Source organism: Melopsittacus undulatus, chromosome 13 (genome assembly GCF_012275295.1).
Source record: "Melopsittacus undulatus isolate bMelUnd1 chromosome 13, bMelUnd1.mat.Z, whole genome shotgun sequence".
Classification (NCBI taxonomy): Eukaryota; Metazoa; Chordata; class Aves; order Psittaciformes; family Psittaculidae; genus Melopsittacus; species Melopsittacus undulatus.
Genome location: NC_047539.1, coordinates 7,000,807 through 7,024,705, shown reverse-complemented (window position 1 = coordinate 7,024,705; position 23,899 = coordinate 7,000,807). Strand labels below are relative to the sequence as shown.

The 23,899-nt window shown below is 46.8% G+C and overlaps 1 protein-coding gene across 8 annotated transcripts in view; it reads left to right on the top strand.

Moving 5' to 3' along the window:
- The window catches only part of MSI2 (musashi RNA binding protein 2), a 215,433-nt gene extending 192,717 nt beyond the window's left edge, over window positions 1-22,716 (top strand). For 4 of the 8 annotated variants that reach the window (XM_034068724.1, XM_034068722.1, XM_034068723.1 and 1 more), the window contains 3 exons: window positions 13,126-13,334; window positions 15,028-15,105; window positions 17,918-22,716. In XM_034068724.1, the coding sequence (XP_033924615.1) occupies window positions 13,126-13,334; window positions 15,028-15,069 (251 nt within the window). In that variant the 3' untranslated portion in view covers window positions 15,070-15,105; window positions 17,918-22,716. The remainder of the gene's footprint in view (window positions 1-13,125; window positions 13,335-15,027; window positions 15,106-17,917) is intronic. The other 4 variants (XM_034068727.1, XM_034068726.1, XM_034068725.1 and 1 more) reach the window with 2 other exon arrangements.
- The last annotated feature ends 1,183 nt before the right edge of the window (window positions 22,717-23,899 follow it).

Here is a 23,899-nt window from a genome sequence, read left to right as displayed (position 1 = left end):
TTGAAAGCGTAGGGCTATCAATACAGCAGAGAGCTGCTGATGGCTTGGATCCATAGTGCCCTATTTGTTAAATCCCATTATCTGGAAGTTTAAATTGAAGCCGGCTGTAGGTAACCTACACCCTCTGTACAAGAACCCGCACATGCTCTTATGTTGATAGGAAAATTGCCTCTTTTTTTCAAATTAACCCCCCTAGGAATTAAAACACTGACTATAACAATATTCTCTTCTTTTTATTTTGTATTAAAAAGAACCTGAGATATTTTTTAAGTCATTTTACAATCATGGTTTCTTCATCAGCCTGTTACTCGTCCATATTAGCCCATAGAATCATTCGTTGGCAGTCGTAGACCAGATGTGCCCAACGCAGATCACTCCATTTGGGTATCTAAGTGATAGTGTGTGTGTGAAGCAGCTTCCCACAGACTGTCCTGAGACATGAAGCCATTGGGTTTAGGTCATAAACCTCCAATGTTGTTATGCAGCCGAGACTCTGAGCAAATGATGGGTCCTACTCATTGCCATGTCACCCAGCTTAAGGAATGTCTTGAAATGAAGATGTAGCATTTCATGAATAGCAGCATGAGAAGGTCGAGGCAAGTCCATCATCTCTGCCATCGAGCCAGCACGTGTCTTTGCTTCCTGTGCCCAGGTTTCTGTGTTAAACTTCTTCCCCAGATGAAACTGCAGCCCATAAATTTAGCAGCTGGTAATTGAGACCCTGCATTAGGCCTTGGGTTATTTGTTTGGTTTGTTGCTTGACAGAAAGCATCCTGCTGGGAGTAGAAAAGATACTGTCTGGCATGGTCACACCTTCCTTCCTCCCCCCGGCTGTCCCTGTGATCCAGATGTGCTGAGCTGGAGCATCTTCCTGCTCCACTGGGGGTAGTCAAGGCAGGCTTTAGTGCACGTATTCCAGCAAGCGCTTGCAGAGGAGATAAAATATCCAGAATGGGCTTTCAAAATGTAATTAAGGATTTGTATCCACTCCTTACCTCTAATAGAACATAAAGTAAATCAACCAAACAACCGTGTGGATGGGGCTGACGCGATGCAAGCCTGCGCGAGGCAATCTGAGCCACCCCTGTTGCTTTCCTTAGTGCTACCAGGGAGCTGAGACACTTGTGCATCGGGGGGGGAGAATAATTTCCCCCTTAGATCTCAATCTGCCAAGGAGACGGGGGACCCACTGTTTAATGCGCCAGGCATATGATGAAGTGAGGAGTGTATCTGAAAGTCAGCAGAGCGACAAATTGCATGGGGCTTAGGAAGCCTTGTCTTACACTTAAAGAAGGGGCTCTAAAAATTCAATCTTGTCATTAGGCACCCATAGTGTTGGCAAATTACGGCCATAAAAAGTGGGACAACGGCTGGTCTGCGTGTGCGGAGGGAGAGGAGCCAGCACCAGCTCAGGAATGTCCTAAGGAGCGTTTCAAAGAGCCGGCGATGAACCAATTTGGGATTTATACAGCCCGTTGATAGGGCTCCCTTGTGGCACAGCAGCTCTGATGGAGCTGCTCTCCCTCTTTTATTGTACTATATAAAAGTACATAAAGTTTAAGGCGAGCTGTGTAATCTCAAAAGCCAGAACCTAACAAGTGGACCACTTGGGAGCAGCAAGCGGGCTGGAATTTCTCACTCCACTGGAACCGCCAGTAATTGTGTGACAGAACCTGGCGGCAGATGCATCAGGAAATTAATGGCTGCATCACATTTTATCTTTTGCTTATCTCCATAGCAGAGGCTCTGGGGAGCATTGCAGGGGGCCCGGCAGGGAAGGAGAGAGGGGGGGACCACGTGCCATGGTGGGCTTTGGTGAGGGATGGACGCAGAGGCAGTGTTGTGTGTTAAAGAGAAATCACAGCAGCGGGGCTGTAGTGAATGCACTGTGCATCTCAGTGTGGCGTGGCTCTAGAGGAGACCACGCTGCATTTCTTTGGGTGGTTTTGGCCTCATTCTGGGCAATATCCTCTTTTCTGTAGGCATTATGGTTGCTTTTCTGACTCCTATCCCAAATAAAGAAACAGAGTTATTTCTGTTTGAGTACAGCAGTGCTATGCTGGTCCAAGGTGGGAATCACACATCCTATAGTGCCACGGATCAGTATATCTAAAACAACTGGGCACTGCTGCTGTTAGGCCTTGACCACAGCAGCAGTTGTTTCACAGGGCTCCTGGCTGAAGTCTATTGTGGTTAAAATGCATCAGCTTTAATCGATAATTTTGTAATAGAAAACCTTGTGCACTTGCTAAATCATCTCCAGTGCAATTAGTGACCACCTCTGAAGTGCAAGGCTTAAGTACAGTGGAAGTTAATCTTGAACGAATTTAGCAGCTAACTTTTAATAGTCTTTTCAATCAGGAGAATTATTTTCAATGGGAAAACACTCCTCGAGCTCATCCCTGTGTCCCTGCTGCTGCTCTTGGCACATGGGAAGTGGTAACAGCCTGGATGCTGCCTTGTGCAGGCTCATTGCCCATTCAGGGACCGGGTTATTGGTGCTCTGGACCACACCAACCACTGGGCAGTTGTGCTCCAGCCCTGCAAAGCCCTGCAGCAGCCAGTTACCAGTCTTCCATTCCCTTTCTCCCAGTGGAAGTGGAGGGATGGAGTTCTTGGCTGTTGTAATTAGACTTTGTTCCATGGGAGATGCAGAAGAGTCATTGTAAAGTTTGAAACGGGGGACCTTCAGCATGAGTTCTGCAGTGCAATGAGATACTTGGGCCCGTGAGCACATCTCATGCATTTTAATCACCAAACATGTAAAGTATTGCCTGAGCTGAGGGGTAACTTGTCTGGCAGCAGTCACAGGCTGCTCCCCATTAGTGCAACACCCACTAAATGGGACATGACACACGTTTTACTGATGCGCTGTTGTGAGTGTTTTCATGCTGATTCTTTCCCCAAGTGCTTTAAAAGTTAATACATAATTACAGTTATTTTTTTATCCCCCTCTCCTTTCTGAAATAGAAAACTGAGAAAGAAGCAGTGGAGTTTTGCCTTGCAGCAGATGCTAGCGTGCATCTGGTGCTGGATTAGCTTGAGCGCGGTGGATTAGTGGTTGCCAGAGAATGCAGAATTGGTCTGCAGGTATAGAAACTCATGCAGCAGGGTCTTTTTAAGGGTGTTTCCTGACAGTGAAGAGCCCAGAGCTTTGTGCCATGGGGTGTCTGTGCCCAAATCCTCCCTTGCTGGAAGCTGGGGTATTAGGTGCTGGCAGCAGAGCCGGTGCCACCAGCTCTCCACAGGCACCGTGTGATGGGCAGCAGCTTCTCTTGGTATTTTCTCATCAGTAAGCTCAGGTTTTCCTCTGGGGAGGTGTTACCATCCACTCATGCCACTGAGGACCCCTCACTCCACCTTGCTCAGCCATGGCTGTTGATGTCTGTCTGGCCAAGCAGGGATGCTCGAAGTGCCAACTCCTCTCTCTGTGCAGGCGCCTGGTGCAGACTCTCCTACAGATCATTGCACAGAAGGCACTGGGGGTTGTGGGCAGGATTTCTCTTCTGCTCCCAGGATAACCCCTCTGTGCTCCCTCCCCTCCATCCATCCATCCCACCGGGAGTCCATCCGCAGTGGGAAGGTGCCCCCTGGGCAGTGCCCTCCTGCTACAGCAACTTAAAATATGCAGCAAAGCAAAGAGCAGCTTTTGTTTTAATTTTCCCCCTCTATTGTCTGTTATTGTACAAAAGGCTTCAATTTAAAATTAACAGGAGTGATAGCCAGTTAATGTGGTACAGTGGGAGGCCAGAGTTTCTGTTGCTATGGCAATGGAGTTCGGCTCATTTGTTTTGTAGATGAGTAATTACTACGCAATTAGAGTAGGCTAAAAATAAAGGGGCCTTTTGTTCCCTGTTACTCATTAATATTAATAAAAGACCTGTCCGGGCTGTGGTAAACAATTAATGCGGATGTGGTTGCCTGTGGTAAAAGTAGCAGCAGCTTTCGTGTTCCTCGGTGCGCGGTGAAAGCGCCGGCGTCGCCTGGCTCGGCTCTTCCTTCATTTTAAAGAGAAGAATTATTAGAGCGAGGTCTGCGTTAGCACAGCATCAACAGCTTGAGCCTTGTTTGCCACTTGGATGGATGGTAATAAGTGTTAGAGCTGAATGTGCAGGCACAGACAGCAGGTACCGTGCTGGGGTCAGGTCCTGCGAAACAGGGAGCATCTGAGTTGAGAGACAGAGACACACAATGGCAGCAGTTCCCTGGTGCAGAATTCTCTGCATGTATCCCCCCTTGCCTGGTGGTGCCCAAGGAAAAGCCCAGGACAGTGCTGCTGCTGGTGCCTTCTCCAGTGAGCAGCACGGGCTGCAGATGCTCCAATGCAGCACATTAACAACCATTGAGCACCAAAGAAGAGTGAAAGGAAACCATCACAAGCACTTGGTGTGAAGTATGTAAACATTAAAGCATGCCAGATTTTAAATTAACTGTAAAACCAGTTAAATTGACAGAGAAACCTGTTAGGAAGATGACTAATGGGATGGTTTAGTTACCTCTCTGTTTTATTTGCTTGGCACAAGGCAACTGATGAGCATCCCTTGCTGGCAGGGAGAGCAGCAGAGCTGGGCCGTGCCTGTCTGGTGGGTACAAGGAGCTTTGGGGTAGGCACCTCATGGCTCTGGGGTGCTGGGCACCCCTAGAAGTGGCCATAAGTAAGGTGGAGCCTCTCCAACAGGCATCAGAGACATCGAGTGTCCCTGACCCAAACCCCTTGAGCGCTGTGCTTGGGGGGCAGGTTGCAGCCAAATGGGAGCTGCATCCCTCCCAAACTGTTTAACTAATGGAGGGAAGCCTCGTACAGCCTTTGTAAGGTCGACATTTGTTTGTTGTTAAGGATCTAATTAGAAACATGAGAGGGAGCTGAATGGCTGCTTGCTCGGCTAATTAGCGACATGCACGAAGCCCACTTTGAACTTCAAGGACACAAAGCTATTAGCGCTTACATCAAAAATGGATTAAACTTCTGTGCTTTTATAATGATTAAAGATGAGCCGCTCGAGAGGAAATCCTTTTGTAAGGCTGTGACAAGAGCTGGCTCCCTGATTGCAGCTCCTACAAGTGCAGCTTTGTGTGGCCTCCGTGTAGCGCTGGGCCCGGCGCGAGGGTGACACGGCTAACTTGTGGTATGGAAAAGGTGATTAGGCAATAAACATTGATTGCTTGCAGAAGATTGCAGCCGAGCTGGAAGTGCATTTATTTGTGCTGCTACGTAACTGCAGGGCTTAGAAAAGATGAATGCGTTGAATTTTGTGTCTTTTCTGCTGCAAATTGGTGCAAATCGACAGCTTCCAGGTGCTGCTGATGCTTTGGATGCGTTAATCACAGTATTTCATAGAACCATAGAATTCCAGACTGGTTGGGGTTGGAAGGGACTTTAAAGCTCATCCAGTCCCAACCCCTGCCATGGGCAGGGACCCCTTCCACTGGAGCAGCTGCTCCAAGCCCCTGTGTCCAACCTGGCCTTGAACACTGCCAGGGATGGGGCAGCCACAGCTTCTCTGGGCACCCTGTGCCAGCGCCTCAGCACCCTCACAGGGAACAGCTTCTGCCTAATATTTAACCTAAATCCCCCTTTTTCATTTTAAAGCTGTATTTAGCAGAATCAGGTGCTGCTCACCCACCAGCAGCACGCACGAGAGGGCCAGTGGTTGAATTTCCAGCTTGCCCAAGCTCATGGGACCCCCCCAGCTCTTGCTCTCTGCTCACCTAAGGTAGTTCCGCAGTTAAGACTGTGTCCCTGCCGCCTGCTCCGCACCGTGCTGCTGCACAAGTCCCTGTGCTGCACGGGGGCCGTGTCAGGAACAGTTGCCACAAGATCCCAACTTCCATTATCACACTGACGTGTCCAGCTCGGTTCCCAACAGCTCGGGCTGCTGCGGGTCCGAGGGGTGCGAATGGCTGTCAGCATCCCTGCACAGGGGCTGTGCAGTGCTCCCTCCCCGAGCTCTGCTCACTTCCAGCAGTAATTGCTGAGCTGGGAACCTGTTCACCACCCACTGCTTTCTGTCGTTAGCCCTGCGATATTTTGATGTGTGAAGCTGTTTCCAAAGGGGCTGCAGAGGCAGAACAACCTTTTAAAGTGTGACTGCAGATAGAAAATAACGTACAAATAGTACCTTGTTACGGCAGATAGCTGCTCTCGGTGTCTCTTGGCTTCATCACCACTTATTTTACTGATGAGCCCAACACTTGCTGTATTTTTCTCCCTGCAGGACCAGTATAGCTGCAGAGGAGGGACAACAGCCGCTAACCCAGGGCTGCCTGCCTGCTCCCCATTGCAGAGCCATGTGGGGGTGACAGGGGAAACACAAAGCTCATGGTTTGATTTTCCAGAGTCAGGACTGAACTGGCTGTCAGAGGCAAGACATCTCCAGGTCTCTATAGTTGCAGAGGAGCTCTGTCTGCCACAGGCTTCTTACAGAGAGGTGTTTGCTTTTCAAGGCTGCTTGGGAAGAGCAGAGCAGGGAGGTCCCCATGAGAGATGTGCTAAATGGCACCTCTAATTGTAGCACAGGGTTTATTTGGTTTTCTGGTTTGTCTCCCTCATTCAGTTTCAGTTAGTTGGGAGCTGTTTGTACATTGTTCCTGCCCAGAATATCCGTGTGTGTGCAGCTCATTATCTCTGAGACATTTCTGAGTTGGAGCATTGATGTGAACTGGAGGTTTTGCCATGTGCTGCCTCAGACATAAAGCAATACTGTGTGTAAAAGCACAGGTACAAGAAAGTGATGCTTCAGCCTGACCGCAAACGAACGTGTTTGTGCCTCTTGCTGGAGCTGTATGCAGGGGTGGGTATAGAAGAGAAAGAGCCTGAATACGAGCATCTAATTCTCAGTGCTGTGCCTGTGCGCTCTTGTGGCCTCGACAGGCAGTGGAGGACCAGGAGCACTGACATCCTATTGCAGACTGGCATTAATTTGTACATCCAATCTTGGGTAAATCACATCTTGCTTGTTAGCATCTCCGAAAAGCAAGGGACAAGCTCCCATTAACTTCAGCCGTGAATGCACAAAGAATTAGTGTTGGCCAGGCTGTGTGTAACGCGGGTGCTGTGCTAGCTAATGGCATTCAAAGGCTCTGAGCACTAATGATGTTTGCATGTGGTGGTGAAGTTTTCCTGCAGTCCATACTGTGGCTTGTTATAAAGTGTCAGCATCCCACTGTGGTCACTGGTGTGTTGGTCACGCACACTGCAATGTGGTGTTAGTGCTTACGCTACCCAGGATCCCCAAGGAAGGATGTGATCTTCCCTGCTCCAGTCTCTGTGGGTTTACTGTAATGTCCTCTGCTGTTTGTGTGTGGGTCATTGCAAAGGCAGGGCAGCAGGCTTGAATGCTTGGGAATGGGGTATTCCTTCTGTGAAAATGTCCTGTTAAAATCCAAATGGCTCCAATTAAATGCCTCCAGGCTGTGATGCAGTCTCCTGTCCTAGCTTGGCTGCTCAGGACCCTGCTTTGCTGAACCCATCATGGGCAGAGGGATGGGCAGCAGTGGGCAGATAAATACCATCCACTCCCTGCTGCCACCAGGGCTGGGGTACCTGCTCCCCATCAGCTCACCCTGCCAGGCTGCTGCCACATGGCACCTCCCTGCCCTTGCCCCCGTGCCCTGCCTGTTTCCATCCCTGTCAGCAGCGTCCCATGTTGTTATATCATTTACTGCGTCGAGCTGGTAGATGATATTTGCAGCGTGTTATATGAATTTTTCATAAAGAGAGAAAAACAGCCTAATCTTGTGAGCTTTGAGTCTTGGTAGTGGGTAATGGCTTTGATTTAAAGCGTTTTGTCTTAATGATAGTTATATTGAAAATTTCCTGCTGCTTTCAAGCACATTTAGTTATTATCATAAACATTGATGGTAGAAATGCCTGCCAAACCGTGCGTGGCTGTTTATGGTAGATGAGAGAGTCATCCAGAAATTAGAGAGCTGCATCAACAAGTTGTCAGGAAGCCTGTTGGTACAGGAAGCCACCCTGGGGCTGGTGGGACAAGGCAGGGACAAGGAGGGCATCAGAGGACACAGGTGCAGATGTGTCTCTGTAGGGTGCAGGTAGGGACATGGGTGCTCGGGAATGGGGAGAAGCTGGGCCAGCTCCAACCAGCTCTGTTCTGCTCACTCAAGTGCCAAATGTATTTGTGGCTGGGATAACAGGGCTCTGTAGCTCCTCCTGATGTATCCTGGCTCTTCTCAAAGAGGAGATCCAGTAAATCATGTGCTGGTTTCTTGCAGTCTCGAGGTTTTTCTCTCCTGTGCTCTGTGGCTGGGAGGGCAGCCACAAGCTTCTGTAACCACGTTTTGCACTGCTCTTCACCTTCCTTCTGGTTTGTTTTGACTTTTGAAATAGTCTCATTTGTTACGTGTTAAAGACAAGCAAAACCACAGTAGTTAACAGAAGGAGCCAGTGGTGTTTTAGTCTTTGTGGTTTGGTGTTATAGGAGAGGGATCGGTGTTGTCACCAAAGGCTCCATGTAGGCTGTGTGCCTGGGACTGTTATCTCCATGCAGGGCTTGTCTTACACCTCAGAACACATTTCACCTGGTTTATTTCCTTCAGAACACAACATGCTCAAAAGCATTGCTTTGTCATCATGTCTAACAAGGCCCTAAGGGACCAACCATCAGCCCAGTACCAAGCAAGTTCTCCTTGTCAAAATCCCTACCTTTCTTCTCCCTTTCCTTCCCTCTTTCCCTTCATCATCTGTGGCTGCATTGAGTTTATTTGGGTGGGATTCCAGCATCCGACTGGACTGCCGGGTGCATTTTGGGCTCCAGCTCTTGGCTCCTTGACATAAATCACTTGTAAGAAGCATTGAGAAGCATCTTACACGCGTGTTAAATGTGGATAAAGGCAGCTCTGCTAAAGGACACCAAGATGAGTCAGTAATAAACCAGCTTTGCTTGTTGAAGCACTGTCTTGAGGCTATGGATGCGTGTTGAAATCCTCTGCAAATTCATCTTTATTTTAGCAGGAAGACTTTCAGCAGGTTCTCTTTCAAGGAGATGCAGCTTGGGCAGAGGAGAGGGTGCAGTGAACGTGCATGGTTGCACCAAACACATCCCTGAGATGAGATGGGCACAAGCTGCAGCAGGGAAGTACAGCAAACCCTGGCCTTTGCCAGCCAAACCTGACGGCTGTAAATACTAAACGCTGGCAGTTGTATGTGGCAAGGCACCAATGTCCTTTTATCCGTTTCCAGCCTTGGCAGCAGTGGCATTCCTCTGTCTCTTCCCATCGCCTCTGGAATATGGAGGCAGCACCACTGTTTGTTGTGGCTCTCCCCACCACCCGTTCAGACAAGGTCCAGCTCTCGCTGTGCCAGCCAACACTTTGCATTTTAAACAAGCCTGTTCTGGGGCTGCTTTATGAACCCACGGTAGCTTCAGTGTCTCGTGCCCCTTCTTGCTTTCCCTCGTTGCTTTCCAGTGCTCCCCAAGCCCCAGCAGCACTGGACAGGGTAGTGCCTGCGGCTCCCCAAAGCCTGTCCCTCTGGCCTGCAGGCAAGCGTTCACTCTCATCGACATTCAGAGGCCCAGAGAAAGTTAAGGTAGGAAAAACCACAGCAAATTCAAAGTGAAGCGAGCGCCATTAAACCTCCTTGTTCCCATCACTGCCACATCTCTTGGCTGCTGTCTCTTGATCTCCACCAGCATAGGAAGGAGCTTCTGTAACCCAGAGGATGGGGGATCGTTGGGGCTGAAGAAGATAAAAGTTGCTTAGCGGTGACTTACAGACACATTTAATCTTCTCCACATCTTTGCTGACTTTGATCTATTCCCAGGCTTCCTGGTGATACTTGGGATTGCAAATTATGTGTAGAGGAAACCCTTGAGTTGGAGGCACTGATCTGCAGTCTCAGAGCTGTGAAACCATCCAGTGCAGGGTGGTTTCCTGTGCAATTGGTTATTAAATTGGACCTGACCCTTTCAGAGCACATTGGAAATGGGTACTTTGACTGCCAGGCCTCTCTGAGTGCTGGCAGTGCTTGTAAGGGGAGGAGATGGCCCTGCCAACCCCCAGGCAATGGTGAATCAATCCAATGGGTCCTCCCAAACCAAAGTCAGGAGCTCAGATGAGGCAACAGGTCTATTGACTGGCATCAAGACATGGTCAGTGATTCCCTCCCCTTTCCTGGGACAACACAGTCCCCTGATGGCTTTTCAGCAATGTGCTTCCAAACTCCTGCCCTTAATTATTTCCCATTCCTACCACAGGATGTTGGTGGCCAGGAGAGAATCTCAGATTCCTTCCAGCCTAAAAGGCATTAATCTGAATGATTCCAGCATCTCGGAGCAGCCATGGCTCTTGGACAGCTTCTGCCTCCTCCAGCAGCTGAGCTGCCATTGGGAGCTTTGTCATACACATACATGTTCCCAGGGAATCTCACATTTTCTGTGAGGACTGGAACAGTGTCTGCAGGATTCAGGGTTTGGGGTTTTCTCCTTCATTTTAGTCCCAGATTGTTGCAGGTGTGTGTAAAACAGATTTGTTCCCAGGTATTACCAGAGCACATCATGGTTTGCATGTTGGGAAGGTTGTTCAAGGTCCCTTTGCTGTTGTTTCAGAGTGATGCTTAAAGTGCCTCTGGCTCCAGGTGAGCTTGTGTGCAGCTATTGGAAGAAGACAACTATTTAGCAGCTTGCCATGGCTGAGTGAATCATTTCTGAGGTGTGCTCACCCTCCAAGCAATTACAAGAGCTTTTCTGTTTCATCTGTTGGGGCTGGAGCAAAGTGTCAGCTCTGTAAAAGCTTCCAGCCTTTCCTGTGCAGCGTTCCAGGCATTGTCCTGCAGGGAGCAGGGAGCAGTGCTGGGACATCCCAAGGCTCCGCAGCAGATCCCGGGTGATGGAGCAGCGGGTGTGCTCTTGGCTCTCTGCAGGCACTCCTGTGAGCAGTGTGGGGTCCTCAGCTGATGTGCAGCAGGCAGAAAATTACCTTTTCCTTGCATTCCATGCCCACAGGCAGAAGGAGTTTTGAATAACCAGTTGCCAGCTCTTTCTGTGTGTATGAAAACCGGGATTTCCACTCTTCTTAGAGATGTAAATGACAGTGGCTGGGGTGGGATGTTTGATGGGGACAGAGCATCTCTCCCTGGCTCTGTTTGCTGTTCTCTTTGCAAGGTTTAAGGACATGACAAAATGTGTCCCCTTGTCACCCATGCACAGTCTATAATTGCAGGTTAAGGACACGGAACTGTCCCTCTGGATGCCACGATGTCTGTCTGTCTGTCCCGTTAGCCACAGCATCACCACGCTCATCAGCACATGGTGTGGACACAGCAGTGGGTGGCTTTGGGCATCATGTGAGCCAGGGCTGGTCCCTGCTCCTAGTCCCAAGGTGGTGATGGTGCCAGGGGCAATCCTGGTGCTGCTGTGGGGCTTCACAGGAGTACATTACTAACAGGATCCCCCCTTGCCTTGCCCCGTCCCTCTGCTCACACCGGCCAGCTGGGTTTTCTGTGTGCCTTGGCAGTAAAACTCACATCCATTTTATTGAACCAGGAGGAAGAAAGAGGGGAAGAAGTGCTAGCTTATAGTAATAAAGGGCTTTTGAACATCTCAGCTGGATGTTTTTCTTCATGAGTGAGCAGGCCAAATGTTATCTTGACATTTAATCTTTAATAATCAAAAAAGGCGCTTTGTTTGCCAGTGAATTCCAAAATCTGTTTATTCTCTCATGCCTTATTTCTTTTAACTTGCTAGCTTAGGTGTCCTACTTACTTTCCCCTGCTGCCAGTTCAGAGCTGCGTTAAATCAGTCATTTTGTGAGATTTAGTTCCCTGTCACTGCAGAGCTGCCAGCCTGGCTCTTTTTTGACTAGTTAATTCATGCGGTTGAGAAATGGGGACCTCTGGGGTGAGTGGTGCAGAGGGAAAGGGTCAGGGCAGGAGGGGTGAACCTGTCCCACCCCGGGCATGTGCACACCAGCGTGCTCAGCCTGAGTAACCAGGAAGGCCAGTGTTAGCTGTTTGCAGTGTGTGTCTCAGTGCTGCCAGTACCTGCATGCAGCAGGGATGTGGTGGGATGCAGTGGGCGCGGGCAGGGAAGTCTCCATGTGCAAGCGCCACTCAGGTGTAGCTCCAGCTTCCCGCAAGCCATTTCCATCCAGCTCCTCCCAGTCCGCTAACTTTCTGTTTGCATTGAAACTCCTTCCTCATAAATCCTACATCCAAAAGCAACTGTGAGAAACGCCAGAAGCCTGATCATCTAACATGCTTTAATACCGAACCTTCTTCTTTAGTGTCATCCTTATTTACATTGTTTTTCTGTCTCAAAACTATAAAAAAAAAGAAAAAAGGGAGGAAAAAAAAATCACATTTTCTTTTACTTCCACGTTAGGAGGTGAGTTCTCATCCCCCTCTGCAGTTCTTTTTTGCTTTTGATCTTTATTTCTTTGTTTGATTTTGGTTGATGTCCCAAGCATGGTTTTGGAGACGAAGGTAGGTCTTCGCTCTCCAAATCGAAAGGAAAAAGATTAAATAAAGCAACACTCTCCTTGGTTCGTATTGAAAACAAACAAAAATCAATCCAAACCGTTCCATTCCGTACCATTTAAAACAAACAGAAATGAACTATTGAGCTATTTCAACAGCTTTCTGATTGAAAAGGGCGGGTTTTTTTTCCCAAAGTATCAAATGGATCCAAAAAAACGATTTTCCTAGGCATGATTGAAGTTATTTGCTGTCAACATTTTAATATCAATATTACCACAATGTGTAGTCTCAAACTAGTTCCTTTGTAGTTTGCATGGGATGTGAATGCTGTCTCGGCGTGCCCAGACCTAGAGAACTTGTTACTACTGCATGAGCATCAAGTCAGATGTTGAAAAATACCTATTATATTTTGTGATAATTTGGTGAAAATGAGCACCTCCAGTCTCTGGTTGCAGTAGTGTGTTGAATGATTGTTCTTTTTTTTTCATATATATCCATATATATATATTTTTGGAGCTCTAAGCTTCGTAGTAGTACGGGCTGACTCTTATCCAGTACTTGCTCTCCTATCGCATGGCCTTGGTTAAGTGTTAGAAGTTGGGCCTAGGCTGTTTATTCTGGTGTTTGGCTTTGTAATAACGGTGCATGCCCGGCGTCTGGCCTCATACCCAGCTTTATTCTCTGCACACCAGTCTTGAATAGCTACAGTGCTCAACCGAATTTTGGCGCACCCGCTTCCCCGGCAGGCTCCAACCCAGCCCGACCCGGAGGCTTCCCCGGGGCCAACAGCCCAGGGCCCGTCGCGGATCTCTACGGCACGGCCAGCCAGGACTCCGGCGTGGGTAACTACATAAGCGCCGCCAGCCCGCAGCCGGGCTCCGGCTTCGGCCACGGCATCGCTGTAAGTACCAGGGTCAGGGCCGGGGGGTGTCTGTGTTTAATGATGGGGATAAGGGATGCGTTGGGTTGTTGGTTAATTCTGACCTGACGGCGAGCGTGGTCGCGGCTTGGCTGCTGTAACCTGCTAGAGCTGTGCCCAACTGGAGATGCCAACAGGCTGTGCTGTTCCAGATACCATCCGGGCTGGAAACGCCGGTCTGATGCCTTCTGATTTGACACGTTTCAAAAGGAAATAATTAATTATTATGGGCTTTAAAGTTCCTGCTTACCTATAGGGGCTTCATATCAGCCCAACCACCCATCCCAGCTGATGGGCCCAGTTGTAGACAATGCCCTGGTCCCTGCTCCCACTTAAACAAGCAAAAAGGGGCTCATTAATTTGGCTGGAAAAAGGAGCTCATTAATTTGGCTGGCAGGACCCCAGGGTGGCCAACAGTCACCCCAGTGAGGGGATGGCTATCCCACCACCGCCTGTTGCTCATCCCTATAACTGCAGCATCCCCATGCACCGGGTGGATGCTGGCGTTTGCTGACCTCCTGTGTCACATCCAGCCGGGTGCAGCATCCTTAAATCCTGCAGGTTACAAGTGAGTCGCTTCCGTTGTGTTGTCAGGTTGTTGGAAAAGTGCCTCCTGCCTGGCGCGTGGGTCTGCAGCCGCACTAATGAGGGCAATGAGATCTGCTTAACAGAGCTGCATGCTGGTTTTCGGATCGCACTGTTTTACCTGTGTGTGTTAGCATGAATGTGGTTGGCCCTCTTTGGTGGCTGTCAGTCTCCCAAACAGAACAACTGCAGCTGAAATTGCTTCCCTTCTTGTAGTAAAACAATGAGGGTTTTTTTCCTCTTGTGGTAAAGTACAGAGGGCTTCCCCAAAATCCCTCAGCTGAGCAGAGGGTTTCACTCTCTGATCCAATTGGATGAATGGGGGGAGCAGGAGCGTAGTGCAGACAAAGTTCCTGAGATTTACTATTCTTATTGTATAAGCAACCAGTGCCCCAAAAGACAAAACCCTCTGTTGGTGCCCCTGTGCTCAGTTCCCATCCAAATCCTGCCCCTCCCATGGTCACACCAGGGACTTGACAACCCCTTCGGATCAATTCTAATACCAAACAGGGCATATGACTGCTCTGCTAAGAGCTGCATCAATTTAAACTGCCATCTCTCACCACTTACAACACCTCTTATTTCCATTTTTCACCTAAGGAGAAAGACCTGTTTGTTCTTGAAAACTTGGGCACTTTGACCTCAGCAACATCCTGATCTTTCAAGTAACAGGATACGAGGTACAAGCCTGAGAGCCTGGATTTGTCTGCACTAACACTTCTCCAAAGAACTATTCTGTATTTGACTTGCAGATTGGCAGCCTCTTAATTCCCCCAATAACTGCAAAGAATCCTGTAGCTTTTTATATGTATATCTTTCTTTAACACTCGCCATTTACTAACTCTGGTTGAAAAAGAAAGAAGGGAAACCCCAAAGCTTGTTTTTGGGGGAATGAGAAGATGATGGTCTTGGAAAGGTAACCCTAAGGTGCAGCACACCAAGTCACTGGTGACCAGAGCAGCTCCTGGAGATACCTATTCATGCTGGCAACACAGTCCTTTCAAGTCCTGTGATAATTTCTTGACAAAATTAATAATCAGCTGTTCCCATGTACCGAGCACTGATGAACTTAACAATTGTGCAATTTTAGGGCCCTTTGATTGCAACGGCTTTTACAAATGGATACCATTGAAACGTTACACATGGTTGGTTGCCATCTCACTTGGAGGTATTACAGTATATACCATTTGTACTTTGTGCTAAACTGCCATCTCCCCTATATTTACTTTAAGTGAACAGTTTTTTGTATCTTCATTTTGTCTTTCCTTGGCCTTTAATCATTCCTTTCTGTGATTTGTGTTACTCAGATCGATCTCATGGGTTGGAAACTGGAAGGCAAACTGGGAGCTAAACCCCCCAAAGTCATTTTCATAGCCATGGCACTTAGGGCAATAATTCGGAGAGTCAGAAGGCCCACAGAAAACAGGTTGATCCCAAAATCCAGTGGGGAAACAACCAAGTGCCAGCTGATGGCATGCTGATTGGGGTTATAGATCTGCTACCAATACACTGCTCTAAAACCAGACAAGCCTTAGTGCTTTATTACAGAGCACCCATCACTCTTAATTAAGTGCCATACCTAATATTAGAGCTAAAAGATAACATTGGAACTAGTAACCATAGAGCGATTATCAAGATTAAACCAAAAATGAAACCTAAGCAAATGAAATTAAAGCCATTACCTGTGTAATGCCCCCTTGGAGCGCCGCCAGTTTCCTCCCCTTTGAACTAAGCTCAAGTTAATTAAATGTTTAATTATTATTACTTTACTTTCCTGGCCTTTGGCATGTTCATCCTTGCAAATAAATATTCTTACCCCGAGAGTAAGAGATGAGGAAAGTCACTGGTGAAAGCAGAGCTACCCCCATGAAGCGGCACAGGTTTCCCTCTAGAGCTCTCAGCCCATACAGACAAATGTGATGGATGTGAGAGATATCATTGCTCTGCCTTTTACCCAGCACATCCTGATCGATGTCACATGTTTCACATTCAAAATCAGTGCATGGAATTACAGTTATAGTTAGTCAAGGGGCTGGGAACTGTGGAAACTGTTTGGAGGCTTTAAATTATATAGAAATAGATTTATATCTGAATACTAGTGGATAAAGGGGGTTTCTGTTTGCTCTTCACCCACTCACACACTCCCCAGATTACCTGAAATTGTGCCATCAATTGATTTGCTCCACCAGGTAATATTTTTTATGGGAAAGAAGAAAGTGGCTCAAGCACTTTTGCTTTGATCCCTGTTATTATTTGCACGTATCAGTGTGTGTTCAGGGATCAATTTATTAGAACCCTTCACGTTTCCCGGGCTATCAGGTGCTGTAATACCACAGTGGTACACCCCACCAGTGGGGAGACCTCAGCACAACAGCCTAACTCGCACTAAGAATGCTGCAATAAAGGCTGTATTCATCATACTAATGTATTGTAATCATTTTACACTTACCACAACACATCAAACTGTAACCATCATTTACTGGCCAGTATTAAGATCCAAACCATTGATGACTTAAAACCAGAAAGTGCTTTTAATGGTGCTCATTACTAACTAAAATAGATTTTTGGCAAGGAGGAAATGAGCCTTATTATTAATTCTTCAAGGACCACTGAGTTTGAAATCTTTATTGTGGCTATGCATCCCGAGGCATCTGGTCCCTCGGCTGCCCCAGGGCAGGATGAGGCTGGAGAGGATGGATTTGGCTGAGCTGTAGGTTCCTGGGGCAAGATGTGACTATTCCCATAGACCTGTGAGTGCTGGGGGCACCTCACCCTGGGCACAGACACCTGGGGTGGTTTTGGAGGTCATCCCCAAGTGTGATTGACCAGGTGTTGTGGTTTAAACCCAGAAACACAGCTCATGCACTCACTCCCCCCCTTTCTCCCCCAATTCCCAGAGAGCTGGGGAGGAGAATGCAAAGAATGTAGCTCCCATGGGTTGAGATAAGAACGGTTTAATAACTAAGGTGTAACACAAATCACTACTGCTACCACCAATAATAATAATAATGATAAAGGAAATAACAAGTGAAGAGAATACAACACCTCACCACCCACTGACCCATAACTCACCCACCCTGCCCGACTGAGCACCGACCAATACCTTCTCCAACCTGCCAGACCCCCAGCCTTTCCAGGTCACTCTCGGTTACATCCTTGGTATGATGTGCTATGGTATGGAATACCTCTTGGGCTAGTTTGGGTCAGGTGTCCTGTCTCTGCTTCCTCCCAACCTCCCCTGCTCCCTGGCAGAGCATGAGGCTCACAAAGTCCTTGGCCAGAGTAAACATTTGAGCAGTAACTAAAAACATTGGTGCTACCAGCACCGTTCCCAGGCTGAAAGTCAAACACAGCACTGCACCAGCTACCAAGAAGGAGAAAACATGACTGCTACTGCTGAACACCAGGGTACCAAAAATGAGTGACCAGTCCTGGCCATAGCCAGCCCTGCAAGGGCTGCTGCAGAACTGGTCCCCCAGTATTTATTTCCATCCCAACATTAAGCACTATAGGAACAGAGCTTTAGAACCTGAAGCTTCTGTTACAAAATAAATCATCAGCACTGCAGTGTACCCATGTAAAAGTTGTTACTTTCCAAGTTCTTTAGCTGTGCCTTTAGAAAAAAAACTCATTTTAGCCAAGCTGTATAAATTCCTGGCTGTAACAGATGCCCAAGGAACAGGCTTTGTCCTTCTGATATATCAGGCTGCATTTTATTATTCCTAAAACAGACTAGCACTCAGCTAACCCATGCCTGCCCAGAGTCCAGGCTGCTCTCCACAGGGACTGGAAAGTAAGACCAGTCAGTACATTAAACTCATTCCCAGAGCTGGGAATGCTGCTGCATTTCAGCCGTGTCGCTCTAATTCACCCTTAGTGTGGATCAGAGCACACTGCGGCTTTGCAGAGCATCTAGAAACAACTGGGGGGTTAAAAATCCTACTTGACCTCCATGTCCTGTGTCTCCCTTCTCCCTGCAGAGTCTCTCTGGATGTCCGGGCAAGACAGGGCGAAGTTTCTGACGGGGCCCACGTTTGGGTGATCTCATCAGACTTTGAGCACATCATCATCACCGGTAACGCAAACTGGAGGTGGCACTTGACGGACTTAGGTTGTCTAAAACAAAACAAATCTCTCTCATCATCTCATGAATCTGCTGTACTATAAAAACAACAGCTTTTAAAAGTATGTATATAAAACCCATTTCTTGGTCGTTTTATTTTCTTGATGGGTCCCCCCCTTTTTAAACCTCTCCAAACCATGTTTTTTTCGTAGCCTTTTGACATAGTCTCGTAGCCACGTAGTTCTAATTCTTTGTGTATCTAGCAAGAGCCTAACCATAGTGTAACTGTTTATATTAAGAGGTTTCTTTTGTTTTTTCTTTCCCACCTCCCTTCCTTCTCCCTTCTCTTTGACGTAGTTGTTGTTGCTTAAAGGATGCTGAGATGGTGACAGGAGTCTCAGCCGCTGGTACCGGCTCCGCAGCCGGCAGCGGGCACGGTTACGGGGTGGCCTTGCAGGGCACGGGGGGGCACGGGTGAGCAGCAGGTTCTCTAGCCCTTCTTTTCATTTGTGGTGTCTTCTTTAACCTGTAATTCTCTCTATTTTGGGCAATAAGGCAAGGACTACAAACTTTTTGTGCGTCCTTTTTTTCTATAAGTGCTTTTTTTTGTTGAAAGAGGTGATATAAGGTTTTTTGAAATCGTGAATTCTGAAAAAAAAAGAAAAAAAAAAGAAAAATACTGTAAATACAATTCCATTAACTACATAGAAACTATTAAGAAAGAGAAATACAAACCTATTTTTGTGATGGAGTCAGCCTAAGGCAGTTTCTCTATGAAACAAATGGAAGAAAAGAGACAAGGTGTTAGAGGTTTGCCCGGCCGCCGGCGCTGGCCCGCAGGAGGTAGGTGATGCACACACTGCTCGGCTTGCTCCGTAGGCATGGTAGACCTTCCAGCTCTCCTAGCGTCATACCAGCATCTTCGCTATCAGACGTGCACAGCTTACAAAGGAACAGTCTAGTGGTATGGGTTATTTTCATTTCAAAACCTGCTTTTTTTTTTCCCAAGACTGAAAAAAAAAAAGAAGCTATGATTTTATTTTTGGTCCTATTTAATGCATTTATGGTTCAAAGCACACCTTTCATTATAGGGTTTTTTAAGTTGTTTTCAACTCGATCAACTTGCTGTCCAGTCATTTCAGCTGCTCTGGGTAGCCTGGGTGAAGGTGAGGTCCTTCCTCCTCCTCCTCCTCCCTCACTACTGCAAGCAGAGCAGCTTCCAAGCTTGCATGGTTGCCTGTTTCATCCATTAGTTTCCGTAGTAACAAATTAAGAAAGCAACTTTAGGTTGTGGTTTTTGGGTTTTTTTTTGGGAATACCTCAGTGCTACAAGTTTCACCCTAGAAGCAACGGGAAGATTTTTTTGTTGTTTTTTTTTTAATTTATTGTAGTTATAAACAGAATTTAAGAAAAAAAAAGGAAAAAAAAAAGAAAAATAAAGAACTATAAAACATCATTGCACTGTGACTGGTAGGGGAAAAACTGACAGTTTCCTATTTGCACATGTTTAATATTTGGCTGTTATATATAATGGTCCTCTGTCGGGGGAGGAAACTTAATGAAGGATGTTTTTTAATTTAAGTTTTGTAATATGGGGCGCTAGGGCCTGCAAACAGCAAACCTAGAAGTCCAGCCTGGGCGAGGTGGCATTACGGACATACTGTAGCGCGGATAGAGCTCTTCTGTTTTTAACGTACTCTGGACAAGGGGTTTCTTGCTATTTTTTTAACTTGTTACGTTTATAAACTTGGTACTTTAGGTACAGGCAGTACAAGACACTGAATGCGACATTTGTTAACAAGAGCTGCTGCACTCCTATTTTTGTAATCTTTACTAACGAGTAGACTTAACGTAGACGTTCACTAGACAAGGTAGAGCAAGGCATCTGTAACAAACACAAGGCACCATACTGCGACCCGGGAGGAGAGATCCTTGGGTTCTCTTGTTTTTAAACAACAAAAAAAACACAAAAAAAAAGAGAAAGAGTCATGCTTTTTATGTGATCTTTTAGGTTTTTTTCTTATTTCCGAACAACCAGGTTTAAGCAAAATGCTGGACGCTTTTTAACTCTCGAGACTTGATCAAGTCATAAAAGAAACGAAACAATTCTTTAAAAAATAAAAACTTTAAAAAAAATACACAAAAAAAAAAACAACCACCAACCTACAAACCAAATTCCCTGGAATTCAGTGTACTGTCAGGGAATTTTTTATGGCTATTTTGTCAATGTTGATGATGTACTGTACTACCAGTTGGTTTTCCTCTCCATTCCCTGTCACCTCATAGACTCTTCTTTGTTGATCATTGTTGTATGTTAATAGTGTATAAAATGCTATCTTGTAAGAGTGCTGTCCTGATGCTAGTGTAGTGAATTTCTCCCCCCCTCTTTCTCTCTTCCTCTTCTAGTACATATTGGTAGGTGTATCGTAATTAAGGTTATAAATTTAGATGTAGTTATTCAGATTTAGGACCAGTAAGGATAGAACTTTCTCTTATTTAAGGAAAAAAAAATGCTAATAATTTTGGGAAGGTTTTCCTTTCTTTTTTTCTTCCTTTTTTCTTTGATTTCTTTTATTTCCTTGGTTTCTTCTTTCTTTTGCTGATCTGATGCGGTTTCAACTAACCAAAGGTCTCACAATGTTAAAAAATGCTGGCAAACTCTTTAAGGCATTTTGTAGATCCCCCCCTTGCCGTTGAGAGGGGATGTGCCATACTACCTTAAATGCTAATGCTAGATATGCAAAACTGGATTTTTTTAGTTTATTTTTTAACAGAGGGAGGCACGGTATATTAAAAACGATTTTACTAAGAGAAAAACAAAAAATAAAACCATATTTTTTTAAGAATGCTCTGAAGAAATTGCTAATCTGTGTGAATATGTTTTAGATGTTTATATACCTTTTGAGAAGTCCCAGTGGCCCATAGCACAAATGTCGTGGAATCCGATATGTTTTGATGTGGCTACCTAGACTTAAGGTTCACGTTAGTCCCCCCCAGCTCATCTAGAGATCCATTTCGAAGGGGGTTTTGGTTTATTCTTTCTTTGTTTAGGGAGTTTGGATCAATTTTTTGGCACAAAGGTGCAGTTTCGCCTTTGTTTTAGTCAAGAACAGCGAGTGAAGGCTCAGCCTGAGGGATGTTGCCCTTCTCGGCATCCTGCTACCCTCAGAGTGACCAAAAAGAGCAAGTGTTCCATCTTAAGCTGTATGAAATGGGCACCCAAAGCACTGTAGGGGGGTCATTCCCTGCCCAGCGCTCCCGTGCTGTGGGATGGGCTGTATCCCAAACGCAAAGGACATTTAAGAGCAAGCCTAAGAGCTCGGGTACCCTCCCCTTCAAACTAAAGCAGTCCTTTGCCATGGGCTTGATTAAAATGAAGCCTGATCTGTCCTGTTTTAGTTTTTCTCTCCTCCATCATTGTTCATTCTAAGTTGAATTTGTAGCTTGGACTTTAAGGTAGCATGGCTCTCTTTGCTGTAAGTTGATTTCTTTTTCCATTGTACAGCAGTGAATGTTACACATCTTTGGTAGGCTAGTTCAACCATCATTGTTGGTAATACCGACCTGAAAGGTGTTCACATTTGTTTTCTTCCCCGCTCGGAAGCCTAGGATGCTGTTTTCATCTGTAGTGTGAATGAGGGCTAGCGACTCCAGCCACAGTTACCTTCCTGTTTCGTTTCTGCCATTTACTCAATGCAACATAATCAATAATAAAGCAATATAGTTTACTGCATTTTTACTGAAGGCCAGCCATGGTTATGTATGATATTGCATATGAAACTGTTTACAAAACCAAACAACACTAACTCATAGCTGTCTTTTATGCTATGGACATGTCTCTTGGGTGGAATTTTCACTTTGTTTTAGTGGTTTTGGGTTGTTTTTTCTATTTTTAAGCGAATTAGTTCAAAACAGAGAAGTGAAGTTAGTGTAAGGTGAAGAGACAGGATGCATCGAAGACACACCGGCAGATCCCAGTCTGCGCACAGACACTGTAGAGTTTCATACGTACAGAATCCGAGTCGAGCCCGTTGCCGTGTGCGAGCACTACGCCAGGCGATTCTGTAAGCTAAGCAATACTTTAATACTGTAATTTAAATTACCAAAAACGGAAAAATGCTCACAAAAAAGAGTAGTTTGAGAAGGCAAATCCTCGTGATCTCGGTTCCCAAACAGTCCGACCGTGTTGTCTCGAGAGCTCCGTGTCGGAGCAAGGGGCAGTCCCGGCTCCGTCCCTACCCGTAACACCGCGCGCGGGCTCGTGTGTCGCGTCGACCGTCGTAGGTAGCAACCCCCCCCATCATCCCCTGTTGTACGAGGTCTGAACTCCATCAGTACTAGGATGCAAGTCTAAAGCATTTCAGGTGGTCATAAATGTACCTAAATAAACTATGGCACAGTGGCAGGCCTAGCCCTTCCTTTTATACTTTAGTATGAACTGATGAGAACTTTGGTAGTGACTTTTTTTTTATATATATACATATATATATGTATCTATATATATCAAGCATCTTTCAGGTCTCTGTGTATGGCTTTCTAAAGCCCTGTTGTAAAATACTATGTGGATGGGGGTCTCTCACATCACAGATGTGGAAAGTATAATTTTATATTTGTATTTTCAAATAAATAAGTTTGTGAAAGGTTTCCATCCTCTACTGTGGTCCAGAAATCAATGTGTTTGTCTGACAAAAAATACAATAAACTGTTTTGAACAGATCCGTGGAGTCCCTGTCATTTTGGGGGTGAAATGCCTGGGGGATGCTGGTGCACAGCTCCATCATCCCTCCTGCTTCCATAGGGCAGGGCTGGACCAGCGCATCCCTGCCTTCAGCCCCCTTCCCAGTGTTCCAAGTCTAACCCCTTTGTAGTGTGCACCGGGAGGCACCATTTTGTCATCACATCCCTGCCCCAGGGAGTGTGGCCTTCCCTGGAGCAAGCCCAGATTAAGGGGGATGTGGACATGAGTGAAAATGTCACCATTTTTAATGGATTTCACTCAAAATCCTGTTTCTAACCCATGTCCGGGGGGCTCTGCAAGCCCTGAGAGAGCTTCACTCTGTGGCTTAGACGTGTTTCTATCCAGGCTTCTCTTGGTGCATCTGTTTATCAATCTCAGTGTGTCCTACACAGGTACTTGAAGGGGAAAGACAGAAGCCCTGCCTGCTCTGTCCTTGCCTTCAGACCGTGCCTCGGAGGGGAGAGTAAACCTCACCCAGGTGAGAAGGGAAAACAGCCCCAACCTCCCCATCCAGGGCTGAACTCCAGGCCTCTGCCACGGAAGGCAGCAGAGCTGGGATGGGAGCTCATCCTTGCTGCGGCCACTCTCATCCTGCTTCCAGGAAGGGCAGCCGGTGGCAACATGCTCCCAGTCCAGCTGGATAAATTGCTTGGCCCGTGCACATGCTCATTGCTTATTTTTCCCATTAAGACCACATCCCTCTTCCCAGCTCAGCTATCCCACCAGAGGATGCTTTACTTTGGCATTTGAAGTGTAGCACCAAACCCCCTTCCTCCTATCTTAAGTGCTCACCTTAATCCATCCCGGATAAGGTTCCCACAGGCAGGGATGCAGGTTTTGGCTGGGATGGAGGGAACGGTCCAGCCCCACTCACACCTCCATGGGCATCACCTCCAGGTCTATCCCTTCCATGGGGTCCAGAGGGGGGGGATGTAGCAGCACCAGGGCTCCGTTGGGCTCATGCTGGTGAAGGTCACTGTGCAGCAGGATGCAGGACAGGCTCCTTCCTCTGTGGAAAGCAAGCAGCGCCCGGAGCCCGTGATGGGATTGCTGATGAGCGGAGGGGGAAATGAGATTAGCAAAACGAATGCAAAGCCTTTTGGAAGCGGTGTTCATTGGGGGTGGAAGGAGCCTGCAAGGCAAGGGCCACAGGAAACTGTT